This window comes from Physella acuta, unplaced genomic scaffold, assembly GCF_028476545.2.
Source record: "Physella acuta isolate Inbredline_101_S28 unplaced genomic scaffold, ASM2847654v3 ptg000075l, whole genome shotgun sequence".
Taxonomy (NCBI): Eukaryota; Metazoa; Mollusca; class Gastropoda; family Physidae; genus Physella; species Physella acuta.
In genome coordinates this window covers 59320-75683 of record NW_026731595.1, presented here as the reverse complement: position 1 = coordinate 75683, position 16364 = coordinate 59320, and the positions used below count along the sequence as shown (strand labels likewise).

General features: G+C 37.9%; 1 protein-coding gene across 2 annotated transcripts in view; it reads left to right on the top strand.

Moving 5' to 3' along the window:
- LOC131953221 (DNA mismatch repair protein Msh3) overlaps nucleotides 1–16364 on the top strand; it is a 61750-nt gene that overhangs the window by 822 nt on the left and 44564 nt on the right. For both annotated transcript variants that reach the window (XM_059316327.1, XM_059316320.1), the window contains exons 2-7: nucleotides 1577–1743; nucleotides 6867–6964; nucleotides 7131–7245; nucleotides 11175–11369; nucleotides 12664–12787; nucleotides 14689–14864. In XM_059316327.1, coding sequence (XP_059172310.1) covers nucleotides 1577–1743; nucleotides 6867–6964; nucleotides 7131–7245; nucleotides 11175–11369; nucleotides 12664–12787; nucleotides 14689–14864 — 875 coding nt within the window. The remainder of the gene's footprint in view (nucleotides 1–1576; nucleotides 1744–6866; nucleotides 6965–7130; nucleotides 7246–11174; nucleotides 11370–12663; nucleotides 12788–14688; nucleotides 14865–16364) is intronic.

Here is a 16364-nt window from a genome sequence, read left to right as displayed (position 1 = left end):
CAAACTATCTTAGACATTTAGATACATGCCCAAACTATCTTAGACATTTAGATACATGCCTAAACTATCTTAGACATTTAGATACATGCCTAAACTATCATAGACATTTAGATACATGCCCAAACTATCAAAGACATTAAGATACATGCCTAAACTATCTTAGACATTTAGATACATGCCTAAACTATCTTAGACATTTAGATACATGCCCAAACTATCTTAGACATTTAGATACATGCCCAAACTATCTTAGGCATTTAGATACATGCCTAAACTATCGTAGACATTTAGATACATGCCCAAACTATCTTAGAAATTTAGATACATGCCCAAACTATCATAGACATTTAGATACATGCCTAAACTATCTTAGACATTTAGATACATGCCTAAACTATCTTAGACATTTAGATACATGCCCAAACTATCATAGACATTAAGATACATGCCCAAACTATCTTAGACATTTAGATACATGCCTAAACTATCTTAGGCTAAAACATTTAGATACATGCCCAAACTATCTTAGACATTTAGGTACATGCCCAAACTATCATAGACATTAAGATACATGCCTAAACTATCTTAGACATTTAGATACATGCCCAAACTATCTTAGGCTAAAACATTTAGATACATGCCCAAACTATCTTAGACATTTAGATACATGCCCAAACTATCTTAGACATTAAGATACATGCCCAAACTATCTTAGACATTTAGATACATGCCTAAACTATCTTAGACATTTAGATACATGCCCAAACTATCATAGACATTTAGATACATGCCTAAACTATCTTAGACATTAAGATACATGCCTAAACTATCTTAGACATTAAGATACATGCCCAAACTATCATAGACATTAATATACATGCCCAAACTATCATAGACATTAAGTTACATGCCTAAACTATATTAGGCTAAAATATTTAGATACATGCCCAAACTATCATAGACATTTAGATACATGCCCAAACTATCATAGACATTTAGATACATGCCCAAACTATCATAGACATTTAGATACATGCCCAAACTATCATAGACATTTAGATACATGCCCAAACTATCATAGACATTTAGATACATGCCCAAACTATCATAGACATTTAGATACATGCCCAAACTATCTTAGGCTAAAACATTTAGATACATGCCCAAACTATCTTAGACATTTAGATACATGCCCAAACTATCATAGACATTAAGTTACATGCCTAAACTATATTAGGCTAAAATATTTAGATACATGCCCAAACTATCATAGACATTTAGATACATGCCCAAACTATCATAGACATTTAGATACATGCCCAAACTATCATAGACATTTAGATACATGCCCAAACTATCTTAGGCTAAAACATTTAGATACATGCCCAAACTATCTTAGACATTTAGATACATGCCCAAACTATCATAGACATTAAGTTACATGCCTAAACTATCTTAGGCTAAAACATTTAGATACATGCCCAAACTATCTTAGACATTTAGATACATGCCCAAACTATCTTAGACATTTAGATACATGCCCAAACTATCATAGACTGACAAATCTTAATTTTAGTGTGTGGACCCAGAAACCAGTAGTGTTGTGTATGATGCCTTCACTGACTGTAGGCTGTGTACAGAGCTACAATATCGTATTGACCAGTTGCAGCCGGTGGAAGTTGTAGTGCCCTGCTCTACATCCAAACAAATTTACAAAATCATTCAACAAACACTTTCTGTCAGGTAATCATTCAACAAACACTTGGTGTCAGGTAATCATTCAACAAACACTTTCTGTCAGGTAATCATTCAACAAACACTTTCTGTCAGGTAATCATTCAACAAACACTTGGTGTCAGGTAATTGTTCACTACTAAACTTTGAATTTAATTATTGATGTCCTCAAATAGAACATTCATCAATCTCTAGCTTCAATATATTGACACCTACCTCATTTCCCCACATGTTTCAACCCAAGGTCTTGGTCAGCACACAACAGTGTGGTACAGATTAGACAGAAAAGACGAACAGTAACACAATCTAGGACTTAGCTCAAAAGGGTTAAACACATCTTGTCTGCTAGCCACTCGACAGGGTTAAACACATCTTGTCTGCTAGCAACTGGACAGGGTTAAACACATCTTGTCTGCTAGCCACTCAACAGGGTTAAACACATCTTGTCTGCTAGCCACTCGACAGGGTTAAACACATCTTGTCTGCTAGCCACTCAACAGGGTTAAACACATCTTGTCTGCTAGCCACAAACAGGGTTAAACACATCTTGTCTGCTAGCAACTGGACAGGGTTAAACACATCTTGTCTGCTAGCAACTCAACAGGGTTAAACACATCTTGTCTGCTAGCCACTCTACAGGGTTAAACACATCTTGTCTGCTAGCAACTGGACAGGGTTAAAAACATCTTGTCTGCTAGCAACTCAACAGGGTTAAACACATCTTGTCTGCTAGCCACTCAACAGGGTTAAACACATCTTGTCTGCTAGCCACTCAACAGGGTTAAACACATCTTGTCTGCTAGCCACTGGACAGGGTTAAACACATCTTGTCTGCTAGCCACTCAACAGGGTTAAACACATCTTGTCTGCTAGCCACTCAACAGGGTTAAACACATCTTGTCTGCTAGCCACTCGACAGGGTTAAACACATCTTGTCTGCTAGCCACTCAACAGGTTTAAACACATCTTGTCTGCTAGCCACTCGACAGGGTTAAACACATCTTGTCTGCTAGCAACTGGACAGGGTTAAACACATCTTGTCTGCTAGCCACTCAACAGGGTTAAACACATCTTGTCTGCTAGCCACTCGACAGTGTTAAACACATCTTGTCTGCTAGCAACTGGACAGGGTTATACACATCTTGTCTGCTAGCCACTCGACAGGGTTAAACACATCTTGTCTGCTAGCCACTCGACAGGGTTAAACACATCTTGTCTGCTAGCCACTCGACAGGGTTAAACACATCTTGTCTGCTAGCCACTCGACAGGGTTAAACACATCTTGTCTGCTAGCCACTCAACAGGGTTAAACACATCTTGTCTGCTAGCCACTGGACAGGGTTAAACACATCTTGTCTGCTAGCACTCAACAGGGTTAAACACATCTTGTCTGCTAGCCACTCAACAGGGTGAAACACATCTTGTCTGCTAGCCACTGGACAGGGTTAAACACATCTTGTCTGCTAGCCACTCAACAGGGTTAAACACATCTTGTCTGCTAGCCACTCGACAGGGTTAAACACATCTTGTCTGCTAGCCACTCGACAGGGTTAAACACATCTTGTCTGCTAGCAACTGGACAGGGTTAAACACATCTTGTCTGCTAGCCACTCAACAGGGTTAAACACATCTTGTCTGCTAGCCACTCGACAGTGTTAAACACATCTTGTCTGCTAGCAACTGGACAGGGTTAAACACATCTTGTCTGCTAGCCACTCGACAGGGTTAAACACATCTTGTCTGCTAGCCACTCGACAGGGTTAAACACATCTTGTCTGCTAGCCACTCAACAGGGTTAAACACATCTTGTCTGCTAGCCACTGGACAGGGTTAAACACATCTTGTCTGCTAGCCACTCAACAGGGTTAAACACATCTTGTCTGCTAGCCACTCGACAGGGTGAAACACATCTTGTCTGCTAGCCACTCGACAGGGTTAAACACATCTTGTCTGCTAGCCACTCGACAGGGTTAAACACATCTTGTCTGCTAGCCACTCGACAGGGTTAAACACATCTTGTCTGCTAGCCACTCAACAGGGTTAAACACATCTTGTCTGCTAGCAACTGGACAGGGTTAAACACATCTTGTCTGCTAGCAACTCAACAGGGTTAAACACATCTTGTCTGCTAGCCACTCGACAAGGTTAAACACATCTTGTCTGCTAGCCACTGGACAGGGTTAAACACATCTTGTCTGCTAGCCACTCAACAGGGTGAAACACATCTTGTCTGCTAGCCACTCGACAGGGTTAAACACATCTTGTCTGCTAGCCACTCGACAGGGTTAAACACATCTTGTCTGCTAGCCACTCAACAGGGTTAAACACATCTTGTCTGCTAGCCACTCGACAGGGTTAAACACATCTTGTCTGCTAGCAACTGGACAGGGTTAAACACATCTTGTCTGCTAGCCACTCAACAGGGTTAAACACATCTTGTCTGCTAGCCACTCGACAGTGTTAAACACATCTTGTCTGCTAGCAACTGGACAGGGTTAAACACATCTTGTCTGCTAGCCACTCAACAGGGTTAAACACATCTTGTCTGCTAGCCACTCAACAGGGTTAAACACATCTTGTCTGCTAGCCACTCGACAGGGTTAAACTCATCTTGTCTGCTAGCCACTCGACAGGGTTAAACACATCTTGTCTGCTAGCCACTCAACAGGGTTAAACACATCTTGTCTGCTAGCAACTGGACAGGGTTAAACACATCTTGTCTGCTAGCCACTCAACAGGGTTAAACACATCTTGTCTGCTAGCCACTCGACAGTGTTAAACACATCTTGTCTGCTAGCAACTGGACAGGGTTAAACACATCTTGTCTGCTAGCAACTGGACAGGGTTAAACACATCTTGTCTGCTAGCCACTCAACAGGGTTAAACACATCTTGTCTGCTAGCCACTCGACAGGGTTAAACACATCTTGTCTGCTAGCCACTCGACAGGGTTAAACACATCTTGTCTGCTAGCCACTCAACAGGGTTAAACACATCTTTTCTGCTAGCCACTCGACAGGGTTAAACACATCTTGTCTGCTAGCAACTGGACAGGGTTAAACACATCTTGTCTGCTAGCCACTCGACAGGGTTAAACACATCTTGTCTGCTAGCCACAAACAGGGTTAAACACATCTTGTCTGCTAGCAACTGGACAGGGTTAAACACATCTTGTCTGCTAGCCACTGGACAGGGTTAAACACATCTTGTCTGCTAGCCACTCGACAGGGTTAAACACATCTTGTCTAAATGCCACGATATCCAAATGAAAAGATGCGCGAAAAAGGACACTTGGACACCGTATAGGGGTGGGGTTGGGGGCGTGGTGTATTTCTGTAGGGGGGGGGGGGGTGTGTGGTGGTTAGGTGAAGGATACCTGTTCGTTTAAACCATCCAGTGCCCGTCTGCCAAATTTAAGTATAAGTCGCATATCAGTGTTTAGGCGTTTTTTATAATAATGGCAAAACTGAACGGCGGTTACACAAAAGTCACTTTTTATGTCATGTCCACTCTTGTTAAAGTGTTTGGCCACAGGAAGACCGTCTTCATTGTTGATTGATCGCAGGTGTTGGCTAACCCTTTCAGACAATCGTTTCCCTGTTTGTCCAATATAAAAGATGTTGCAATGGATGACATAAATTATGTTACGGGACTCACAGTTAAATTGAATTTTTATTTTGAGGGTTCCCTTAGGCAGCTGGAGTGATTCAATATGAAGGGTGAAATGACAGGTATTTACAGGGACAAGGAGTGGTGCCAAATCTGGTGGTGGTAGTGGGTGGCAGGTGGTAGTGGGTGGCAGGTGGTAGTGGGTGGCAGGTGATAGTGGGTGGCAGGTGATAGTGGGTGGCAGGTGGTAGTGGGTGGCAGGTTGTAGTAGGTGGCAGGTGGTAGTGGGTGGCAGGTGGTAGTGGGTGGCAGGTGGTAGTGGGTGGCAGGTGGTAGTGGGTGGCAGGTGGTAGTGGGTGGCAGGTGGTAGTGGGTGGCAGGTTGTAGTAGGTGGTAGTGGGTGGCAGGTGGTAGTGGGTGGCAGGTGGTAGTGGGTGGCAGGTGGTAGTGGGTGGTAATGGGTGGCAGGTGGTAGTGGGTGGCAGGTGGTAGTGGGTGGCAGGTGGTAGTGGGTGGCAGGTGGTAGTGGGTGGCAGGTGGTAGTGGGTGGCAGGTGGTAGTGGGTGGCAGGTGGTAGTGGGTGGCAGGTGGTAGTGGGTGGCAGGTGGTAGTGGGTGGCAGGTGATAGTGGGTGGCAGGTGATAGTGGGTGGCAGGTGGTAGTGGGTGGCAGGTGGTAGTGGGTGGCAGGTTGTAGTGGGTGGCAGGTGGTAGTGGGTGGCAGGTGGTAGTGGTTGGTAGGTGGTAGTGGGTGGCAGGTGGTAGTGGGTGGCAGGTGATAGTGGGTGGCAGGTGGTAGTGGGTGGCAGGTGGTAGTGGGTGGCAGGTGGTAGTGGGTGGCAGGTTGTAGTAGGTGGCAGGTGGTAGTGGGTGGCAGACTAAAAGGGCTCTAAGATTGCGTTCCCTTCTATACACAACTAAAGGATTCTGTTGAAATAAATGGCCTAAATGGGGTCTGACTTGATATCGTGTCATTTAGACAAGACGTGCTTTCACTGTAGAGATGTCCAAAATTTTGTTACTGTTTGCTTTTCTGTCTAATCTGTAACCACACTTTTGTGTGCTGACAAAGGGTCAAACGTCCAAGTATTTGTAACTGTCTTTAACTTAACTATCTCTAAGTATTTGTAACTGTCTTTAACTTAACTATCTCTAAGTATTTGTAACTGTCTTTAACTTAACTATCTCTAAGTATTTGTAACTGTCTTTAACTTAACTATCTCTAAGTATTTGTAACTGTCTTTAACTTAACTATCTCTAAGTATTTGTAACTGTCTTTAACTTAACTATCTCTAAGTATTTGTAACTGTCTTTAACTTAACTATCTCTAAGTATTTGTAACTGTCTTTAACTTAACTATCTCTAAGTATTTGTAACTGTCTTTAACTTAACTATCTCTAAGTATTTGTAATTGTAGGTGGGCCAACTTTCATGGGTTAGGGCCAACCTTGTAGGTGGGCCAACTTTCATGAATTAGGGCCAACCTTGTCTAAACATCTAACGCCTTCACTTGTGTCTCCGACAGAGAAACAGAGAGGACCAAGGTCCACATAGAGGAATTTATGGATAATATTTTTCAACCATCTCAATTATATACAATCATCTCTAACTTTTATAAGAATGGTAAGACCTTAGTGCAACTGTCTCAATTATATATCATCATCTCTAACTTTTATAAAAATTTAGACATCTTCTATATGGGACATTTAACTTTAGGGCAACATATTTTAACTTTACTTTAGGGCAACATATTTTAACTTTACTTTAGGGCAACACATTTTCATTTCAGAGCCTTCAAGTTTGCAGAGAGTATATGCTTTACCTAAAGCTGTTGTCAGTTGTATAGCTGGTCTCATCATCTACCTCCAGCAGTTTGGTTTACATCAAGTCTTATCTTTGACCAGGTGTGTTTACATCAAGTCTTATCTTTGACCAGGTGTGTTTACATCAAGTCTTATCTTTGACCAGGTGTGTTTACATCAGGTCTTATCTTTGACCAGGTGTGTTTACATCAAGTCTTATCTTTGACCAGGTGTGTTTACATCAAGTCTTATCTTTGACCAGGTGTGTTTACATCAAGTCTTATCTTTGACCAGGTGTGTTTACATCAGGTCTTATCTTTGACCAGGTGTGTTTACATCAAGTCTTATCTTTGACCAGGTGTGTTTACATCAGGTCTTATCTTTGACCAGGTGTGTTTACATCAGGTCTTATCTTTGACCAGGTGTGTTTACATCAGGTCTTATCTTTGACCAGGTGTGTTTACATCAAGTCTTATCTTTGACCAGGTGTGTTTACATCAAGTCTTATCTTTGACCAGGTGTGTTTACATCAAGTCTTATCTTTGACCAGGTGTGTTTACATCAGGTCTTATCTTTGACCAGGTGTGTTTACATCAGGTCTTATCTTTGACCAGGTGTGTTTACATCAAGTCTTATCTTTGACCAGGTGTGTTTACATCAAGTCTTATCTTTGACCAGGTGTGTTTACATCAGGTCTTATCTTTGACCAGGTGTGTTTACATCAGGTCTTATCTTTGACCAGGTGTGTTTACATCTTTAAGGCCATGCTGGACTAAAAGGATTATTAAAAAAAAAGGAATTTACAAAATGAAGCTCTGAATGAAATTTTGTCTTAAACAATGTGTTATTATATTGCTTTTAGCACAAATTAAGCATACGTCGAAGAAAATTTAGTGTTGTTAATTTTTAAATGCCCCAATATATATTGGTACACATAAGTACCGTCAGGAATGTAGGAAATTTTTTCCAAAAAATAAAAAATTTACAAAACAGGATTAAACTGTAGAATTTATTAACTAGTAACACGGCAATCATTATAACAATAATTTTTATAATTTTCACACGTAAACACAACTCAGAAGTATATCTTGAGTATGGTTTTAGACTGGATTTACTGGATTTTTTTATGGGAACATTTCTTATATCTTCTTCTGTCGGTACCAACCATAGATGCCAACATCTCCTACTCCATTATTCCTTAGTGACACATTCTGTGGTCTTTCTGGTGTGGTAACAGTTGCTGGACTGAACCTGCTTTTGCTGGAAACTTCCAATAGAAATTACCATGAGCCGCATAATAAAATATTTTGAAAACGAAAGCCTAGTCAGTCAGGAGACTACTAACTATTAGTAATACTAGTATGATTGTAGCCTACTAGAATTGTAAGCCTAGTAATACTAGAATAATTGTAGCCTACTAGAATGGTAAGCCTAGTAATACTAGTATGATTGTAGCCTACTAGAATGGTAAGCCTAGTAATACTAGTATGATTGTAGCCTACTAGAATGGTAAGCCTAGTAATACTAGTATGATTGTAGCCTACTAGAATGGTAAGCCTAGTAATACTAGTATGATTGTAGCCTACTAGAATGGTAAGCCTAGTAATACTAGTATGATTGTAGCCTACTAGAATGGTAAGCCAGTGTAAAATACATTAATAGAAGTGAGCTCAATGTATTTAGAATAGGCTTAGTGGTTTACTGTTTTATGTCTCCTGATTAAAATGTACCATACAGATCTGTATTATAACAGAAGTATGGACTATTACTTGTGTAACACATATCATTGTTACAAGCAGGGGGTAAATAATAAGTTGTAATTTATTGGGTTGCAGCCCCTGTTGATGTTGTTTTTTGCATGCTCTTCGGTGAGCGATTTTTACCTGTGTTTCATGTCATGTGACATGGGATGATGGGTAGTACATACTAGTTCTAGGCAAGACAATTTTCAGCAATAAATATAACTAACAAATCTTACTACTAGAACTAGACTTATGCATAAACTTTACTAAACCTAGTAAACTATCCTGCAACTTCTATCTCTATTCTTGTTATTCTTTTACTACTAGAAATCTACATTTAATTACAATATTTGTTAGGTAAACCATATGCTAACCTTCTTCTAAATGTATAAATATCATTTTTTAAGTACACTTCAATAATTTATTATCAAATAGTGTTTATGTCACTCCACATGGAAAATCTGCCAATATTCAAGAAATCCTAAAAAATATGACAGTATGCCCAGACTGTGCTCCTAAACATTGATCTAATACAAAGACAATTTGATAGTATTCATGTAAACATTGATCTAATACAAAGACAATTTGATAGTATTCATGTAAACATTGATCTAATACAAAGACAATTTGATAGTATTCATGTAAACATTGATCTAATACAAAGACAATTTGATAGTATTCATGTTAACATTGATCTAATACAAAGACAATTTGATAGTATTCATGTAAACATTGATCTAATACAAAGACAATTTGATCAAAATTGAATAAATAGAAGTTAAACGCACTTATCTGCCTATTGAGATGCCAATAAAAAAATATTTGGGCTTGGAAAGTTGAATATTAAAAAGGTAAATGAAGGAAAATTAAAAATGTGTATGTGAGATATGCCCAGTATGAATGTGAACCACCGATACAGGAATAGATTGAAAATAGCGCCACACCTGTAATTTTCAAAAAAGGGCTATCCGGCCAACTACTGGTGACTCAGGGGAGATAATACTATTAATTATTGGATTTCACTAGGTACTAACTGACTCATCCCCTTAACTTAAGCCCCAAATCTTTGAGTCATGGATTTCACTAGGTACTAACTTTGACTAGTTTTATGCACATTTTAAATCCTAAATCTCTGGATCATGACCTCCATCTTTTATCAGCTGAGCTAGAAATTTCAATTTCAAAAAGTTACTTTAGTTTTTTATAACCAGTAAGTATATTGATCTTAACTGTAACATTTAGAGGTCAAGAACTGTTAATTTTAGAGGTCAAGAACAAATCTACCCCTTTGCAGCCCCCATGCAACAAATGCACACAAAATCTTTGCTTGCCCCTTCCCCCATTAGTGGTTCACACTTTATATAATTTGTACATGTTTCTAGCATCCTTAACTAAATGAAATTCTATTTCACTAATCCTAACATTCATAACTAAATACTATACTATTTCACTAATCCTAACATCCATAACTAAATACTATTCTATTTCACTAATCCTAACATTCATAACTAAATACTATACTATTTCACTAATCCTAACATTCATAACTAAATACTATTCTATTTCACTAATCCTAACATTCATAACTAAATACTATACTATTTCACTAATCCTAACATTCATAACTAAATACTATTCTATTTCACTAATCCTAACATTCATAACTAAATACTATTCTATTTCACTAATCCTAACATTCATAACTAAATACTATTCTATTTCACTAATCCTAACATCCATAACTAAATACTATTCTATTTCACTAATCCTAACATTCATAACTAAATACTATACTATTTCACTAATCCTAACATTCATAACTAAATACTATTCTATTTCACTAATCCTAACATTCATAACTAAATACTATACTATTTCACTAATCCTAACATTCATAACTAAATACTATTCTATTTCACTAATCCTAACATTCATAACTAAATACTATTCTATTTCACTAATCCTAACATTCATAACTAAATACTATTCTATTTCACTAATCCTAACATTCATAACTAAATACTATTCTATTTCACTAATCCTAACATTCATAACTAAATACTATTCTACTAACATCAGTATGACAGGTTCCTGGTCAAATGGAGCTTTCTGTAACCAGCTAAATGGTCAAATGCCTCGCTCAATGTCCAAACAAATATTCAAAATCCTGAAACAAACACTTGCTGTCAGCTCATGATTTACTTTTGAGCTTGTATCTAAATAACTAACATATCTCACCTTAACCCCCAATATAACTATAAATGATGCGATTGTGTCTTTCTTTTCCAGAAAATTTCAAAGGTTTTCCAACCGCACTAAGTACATGTATCTTAATTCTGAATGCATAAGTGACCTTGAACTTGTTCAAAATGCATTAGATGGGTCAGAAGATGGTTCACTTTTAAAACTGCTAAATACAACAGCAACCAAGTTTGGCTGTCGTTTATTCAGATCATGGCTGCTCCAGCCATTACTACAAGCCAAGTAAGACTTTAATTACTGCATGCCAAGTAAGACTTTGATTACTGCATGCCAAGTAAGACTTTGATTACTGCATGTCAAGTAAGACTTTAATTACTGCATGCCAAGTAAGACTTTAATTACTGCATGTCAAGTAAGACTTTGATTACTGCATGTCAAGTAAGACTTTGATTACTGCATGTCAAGTAAGACTTTAATTACTGCATGCCAAGTAAGACTTTAATTACTGCATGTCAAGTAAGACTTTGATTACTGCATGTCAAGTAAGACTTTAATTACTGCATGTCAAGTAAGACTTTGATTACTGCATGTCAAGTAAGACTTTAATTACTGCATGTCAAGTAAGACTTTAATTACTGCATGCCAAGTAAGACTTTGATTACTGCATACCAAGTAAGACTTTAATTACTGCATGTCAAGTAAGACTTTGATTACTGCATGTCAAGTAAGACTTTAATTACTGCATGTCAAGTAAGACTTTGATTACTGCATGTCAAGTAAGACTTTGATTACTGCATGTCAAGTAAGACTTTGATTACTGCATGTCAAGTAAGACTTTAATTACTGCATGTCAAGTAAGACTTTGATTACTGCATGTCAAGTAAGACTTTAATTACTGCATGTCAAGTAAGACTTTGGTTACTAAGCATTAGTCTAAGGTTTTATTTTGTTCACAACATCTTTGTTTTTTCTGTCTGTTGGTTTGTGGCAAATTTTGTAACACAAGTTTGACCCACCTCTAATGAAGCATTTGTTAAAAAATTTGCAGATACATTTGTTTCTGAAAACAACGCAAGCATACTTAATTTGTAATCTAATTGTTTGTTATGTTAGTCATTAAAAATTATTTTAAAGATTAATACTTTCATGTTTTAAGGCAAATATTTTTAGTTGTGTTTGGTGTCAATTCATTAAGAATAAAATTACTAAAAAGTGGAAAAGAAAACAAATATAATTTTTAAAAATAATAATAATAATAAGCTACCATTTGTAGCTCATGAAATTTCATACATATTTTGGTAGCTCATAAAATTTCATACATATTTTGTTAGCTTATGAAATTTCATACATATTTTGGTAGCTCATAAAATTTCATACATATTTTGTTAGCTTATGAAATTTCATACATATTTTGGTAGCTCATAAAATTTCATACATATTTTGTTAGCTTATGAAATTTCATACATATTAGCAACCAAAGCTTTTATTAAATAAAGCAAGCTTGTTTTATTATGTTAATGGCAGTGTATTAAAAAGCTTATAATTAAACAGGTATTTTATTTTGTTTCTATACCAGTAAAATTGAAGAAAGATTGAATGCTATCAAAGAATTGAGTGAGAAGAAACCAAAGCAAGTGATGAACATGTTTCTCCAGCTGACAGATTTAGAGAAAGGCTTGTGTAAAATATTTTACCAGAGGGTAAGAGGTTGTCCATAAATGACAAAAGAGTTTTTGTTTGTTTGTTAGTAGGTTTGTGGCAAATATGGTAACTCAATTTTAATCCACTTATAATACAGCAATTTTGTTCAAACTTTCCAGATATGTTTATGTTGCAAGTATATCGAATTTTTAATCTAATTAGATCTTAAATTTATCATTAAAAATTTATGTTAAAATTATTTAATTCAGTTAAAAAAAGGGGAGATAACACGATCCTGGTTATTAAAAATCCCATTTGAATTTGATACAGTTAAAATATACAGAAATAAAAAAATATGAATAGTATCATGTAAAAGCTTTTTAAACCATAATATCCTAAAAAGTGCAAAACGTAATATTAATGTAGACGGAAAAAAAAGTATAAGAAAATGTAACAGAACATGGTACACATACAGCATGCTCTAAATAAAAGCCACCAGTGCGTAAACTAAACTAAAATTTAACCTTAATTTTGTCCAAAATGTTTCATGTGACATCTGTCATGTGCCATGTGACATCTGTCATGTGACATCTGTCATGTGCCATGTGACATCTGTCATTGCCATGGGACATCTGTCATGTGCCATGTGACATCTGTCATGTGCCATGTGACATGCTTTATCTGGGTCAATAGCCCCCAGATCAATGACCTCCTCTCAATTACCATCCTGTGTAATTAACCCACTACATAATACAATCCTAATATAATATCCTAACCCTGTGTAATTAACCCACTACATAATACAATCATAATATAATATAATATCCTAACCCTAAATATCCAATACCAAACCCTTTCTTTTCCCATAGCCATCTCCAAATCTATAACCCTGTTGCTATCCAAAACCATAAGCTTATCCTAAGTTGTCCTGTTATCTATTCAAAACCATAAGCTTATCCTAAGTTGTCCTGTTATCTATCCAAAACCATAAGCTTATCCTAAGTTGTCCTGTTATCTATCCAAAACCATAAGCTTATCCTAAGTTGTCCTGTTATCTATCCAAAACCATAAGCTTATCCTAAGTTGTCCTGTTATCTATCCAAAACCATAAGCTTATCCTAAGTTGTCCTGTTATCTATCCAAAACCATAAGCTTATCCTAAGTTGTCCTGTTATCTATCTAAAACCATAAGCTTATCCTAAGTTGTCCTGTTATCTATCCAAAACCATAAGCTTATCCTAAGTTGTCCTGTTATCTATCCAAAACCATAAGCTTATCCTAAGTTGTCCTGTTATCTACATTCTATATTGAAGCCAATCATTACAGACAATAGCAGTGTTAAAAAAATACCCTAGTGCCTCAGAAACTGCGCACCAAACATACTAATGAACTTCATTGTTTATCTGTGATGTATTTGTTTTCTTTACATCAGCTATCAATAAAAAAAAGTTAATTATTAGTCATACTTAATTAATTTTCACACCAATTTGTAAACAGCTTAGTGTAACTTTTAATGGAATTTTTCTTTTATACAAATATTTATTTGTATGTGTCTTCAAAGAACGTGGGTAATTAAAAGTTTAAATTAGTCAAAGAACAAGGGAACTTATATATAAAAGTTTAAATTTACTGACGCAGTTATATCCCTTTAAATAGGTACAATCAAGCTGTCAAACTCATCAATTGTTATTAATTATTACAGCCATTTAAAAACTGTTTAGTATTATTTTTCTTTTTCCAAATGATTTCTTTCTTTATTTTTGTATGTAGACAAAGAACTGGGGAATTAAAAGTTTAAATTCAATATGCAGTTAAAATTTGGCAGTAAATCTGTTCAATTTTCAATCCCTTAATATGACATTTCTGAGAATCTGGAATTTCTCCTGGTGTGAGGAACAAACAAACAAACAACACCCACTTTGCTTTTATAGATAGAGATATTGTATTTGATTTATTTCAGTGCTCTCCCCTTGAGTTTGAGACCATCACACAAAGTTTAATTCAAGTCCATCACACATTCCAAGCTCAACATGACAAGTTTAGCTCCACTTTATTGAAGAAACTCTTTCTGGACATTCCAAAATTTCTCAATGGGATCGAAGGCGTCTGCTCAAAAATGAACAAGTCTGCTGCAAGGTTAGTTACACTTGTGGAAAAAGATAAGGGTTGTGCTCATTATGGAAGATGTTAATGGTAAATCACATTCTCATCAAACTGTTAGACATTGATAACAACATTAATGCCTAACAGCAGTAACAGTTAGCTGTGTGAGGTTGCAGTTAGCTGTGTGAGGTTGCAGAGGTTGTAGTTAGCTGTGTGAGGTTGCAGAGGTTGTAGTTAGCTGTGTGAGGTTGCAGAGGTTGTAGTTAGCTGTGTGAGGTTGCAGGTAGCTGTGTGAGGTTGTAGTTAGCTGTGTGAGGTTGCAGAGGTTGCAGTTAGCTGTGTAAGGTTGCAGAGGTTGCAGTTAGCTGTGTGAGGTTGCAGTTAGCTCTGTGAGGTTGCAGAGGTTGCAGTTAGCTGTGTGAGGTTGCAGAGGTTGCAGTTAGCTGTGTGAGGTTGCAGAGGTTGCAGTTAGCTGTGTGAGGTTGCAGTTAGCTGTGTGAGGTTGCAGTTAGCTGTGTGAGGTTGCAGAGGTTGTAGTTAGCTGTGTGAGGTTGCAGAGGTTGTAGTTAGCTGTGTGAGGTTGCAGTTAGCTGTGTGAGGTTGTAGTTAGCTGTGTGAGGTTGCAGTTAGCTGTGTGAGGTTGTAGTTAGCTGTGTGAGGTTGCAGTTAGCTGTGTGAGGTTGCAGAGGTTGCAGTTAGCTGTGTGAGGTTGTAGTTAGCTGTGTGAGGTTGTAGTTAGTTGTGTGAGGTTGTAGTTAGCTGTGTGAGGTTGCAGTTAGCTGTGTGAGGTTGCAGAGGTTGCAGTTAGCTGTGTGAGGTTGCAGAGGTTGCAGTTAGCTGTGTGAGGTTGCAGAGGTTGCAGGTAGCTGTGTGAGGTTGTAGTTAGCTGTGTGAGGTTGTAGTTAGCTGTGTGAGGTTGCAGGTAGCTGTGTGAGGTTGTAGTTAGCTGTGTGAGGTTGCAGTTAGCTGTGTGAGGTTGCAGTTAGCTGTGTGAGGTTGTAGTTAGCTGTGTGAGGTTGCAGTTAGCTATGTGAGGTTGCAGTTAGCTGTGTGAGGTTGCAGAGGTTGCAGGTAGCTGTGTGAGGTTGTAGTTAGCTGTGTGAGGTTGCAGTTAGCTGTGTGAGGTTGCAGTTAGCTGTGTGAGGTTGCAGTTAGCTGTGTGAGGTTGCAGAGGTTGCAGTTAGCTGTGTGAGGTTGCAGTTAGCTGTGTGAGGTTGCAGTTAGCTGTGTGAGGTTGCAGAGGTTGCAGGTAGCTGTGTGAGGTTGTAGTTAGCAGTGTGAGGTTGCAGAGGTTGCAGGTAGCTGTGTGAGGTTGTAGTTAGCTGTGTGAGGTTGCAGAGGTTGTAGGTAGCTGTGTGAGGTTGCAGGTAGCTGTGTGAGGTTGTAGTTAGCTGTGTGAGGTTGCAGTTAGCTGTGTGAGGTTGCAGGTAGCTGTGTGAGGTTGCAGAGGTTGCAGGTAGCTGTGTGAGGTTGGAGGTAGCTGTGTGAGGTTGTAGTTAGCTATGTGAGGTTGCAGTTAGCTGTGTGAGGTTG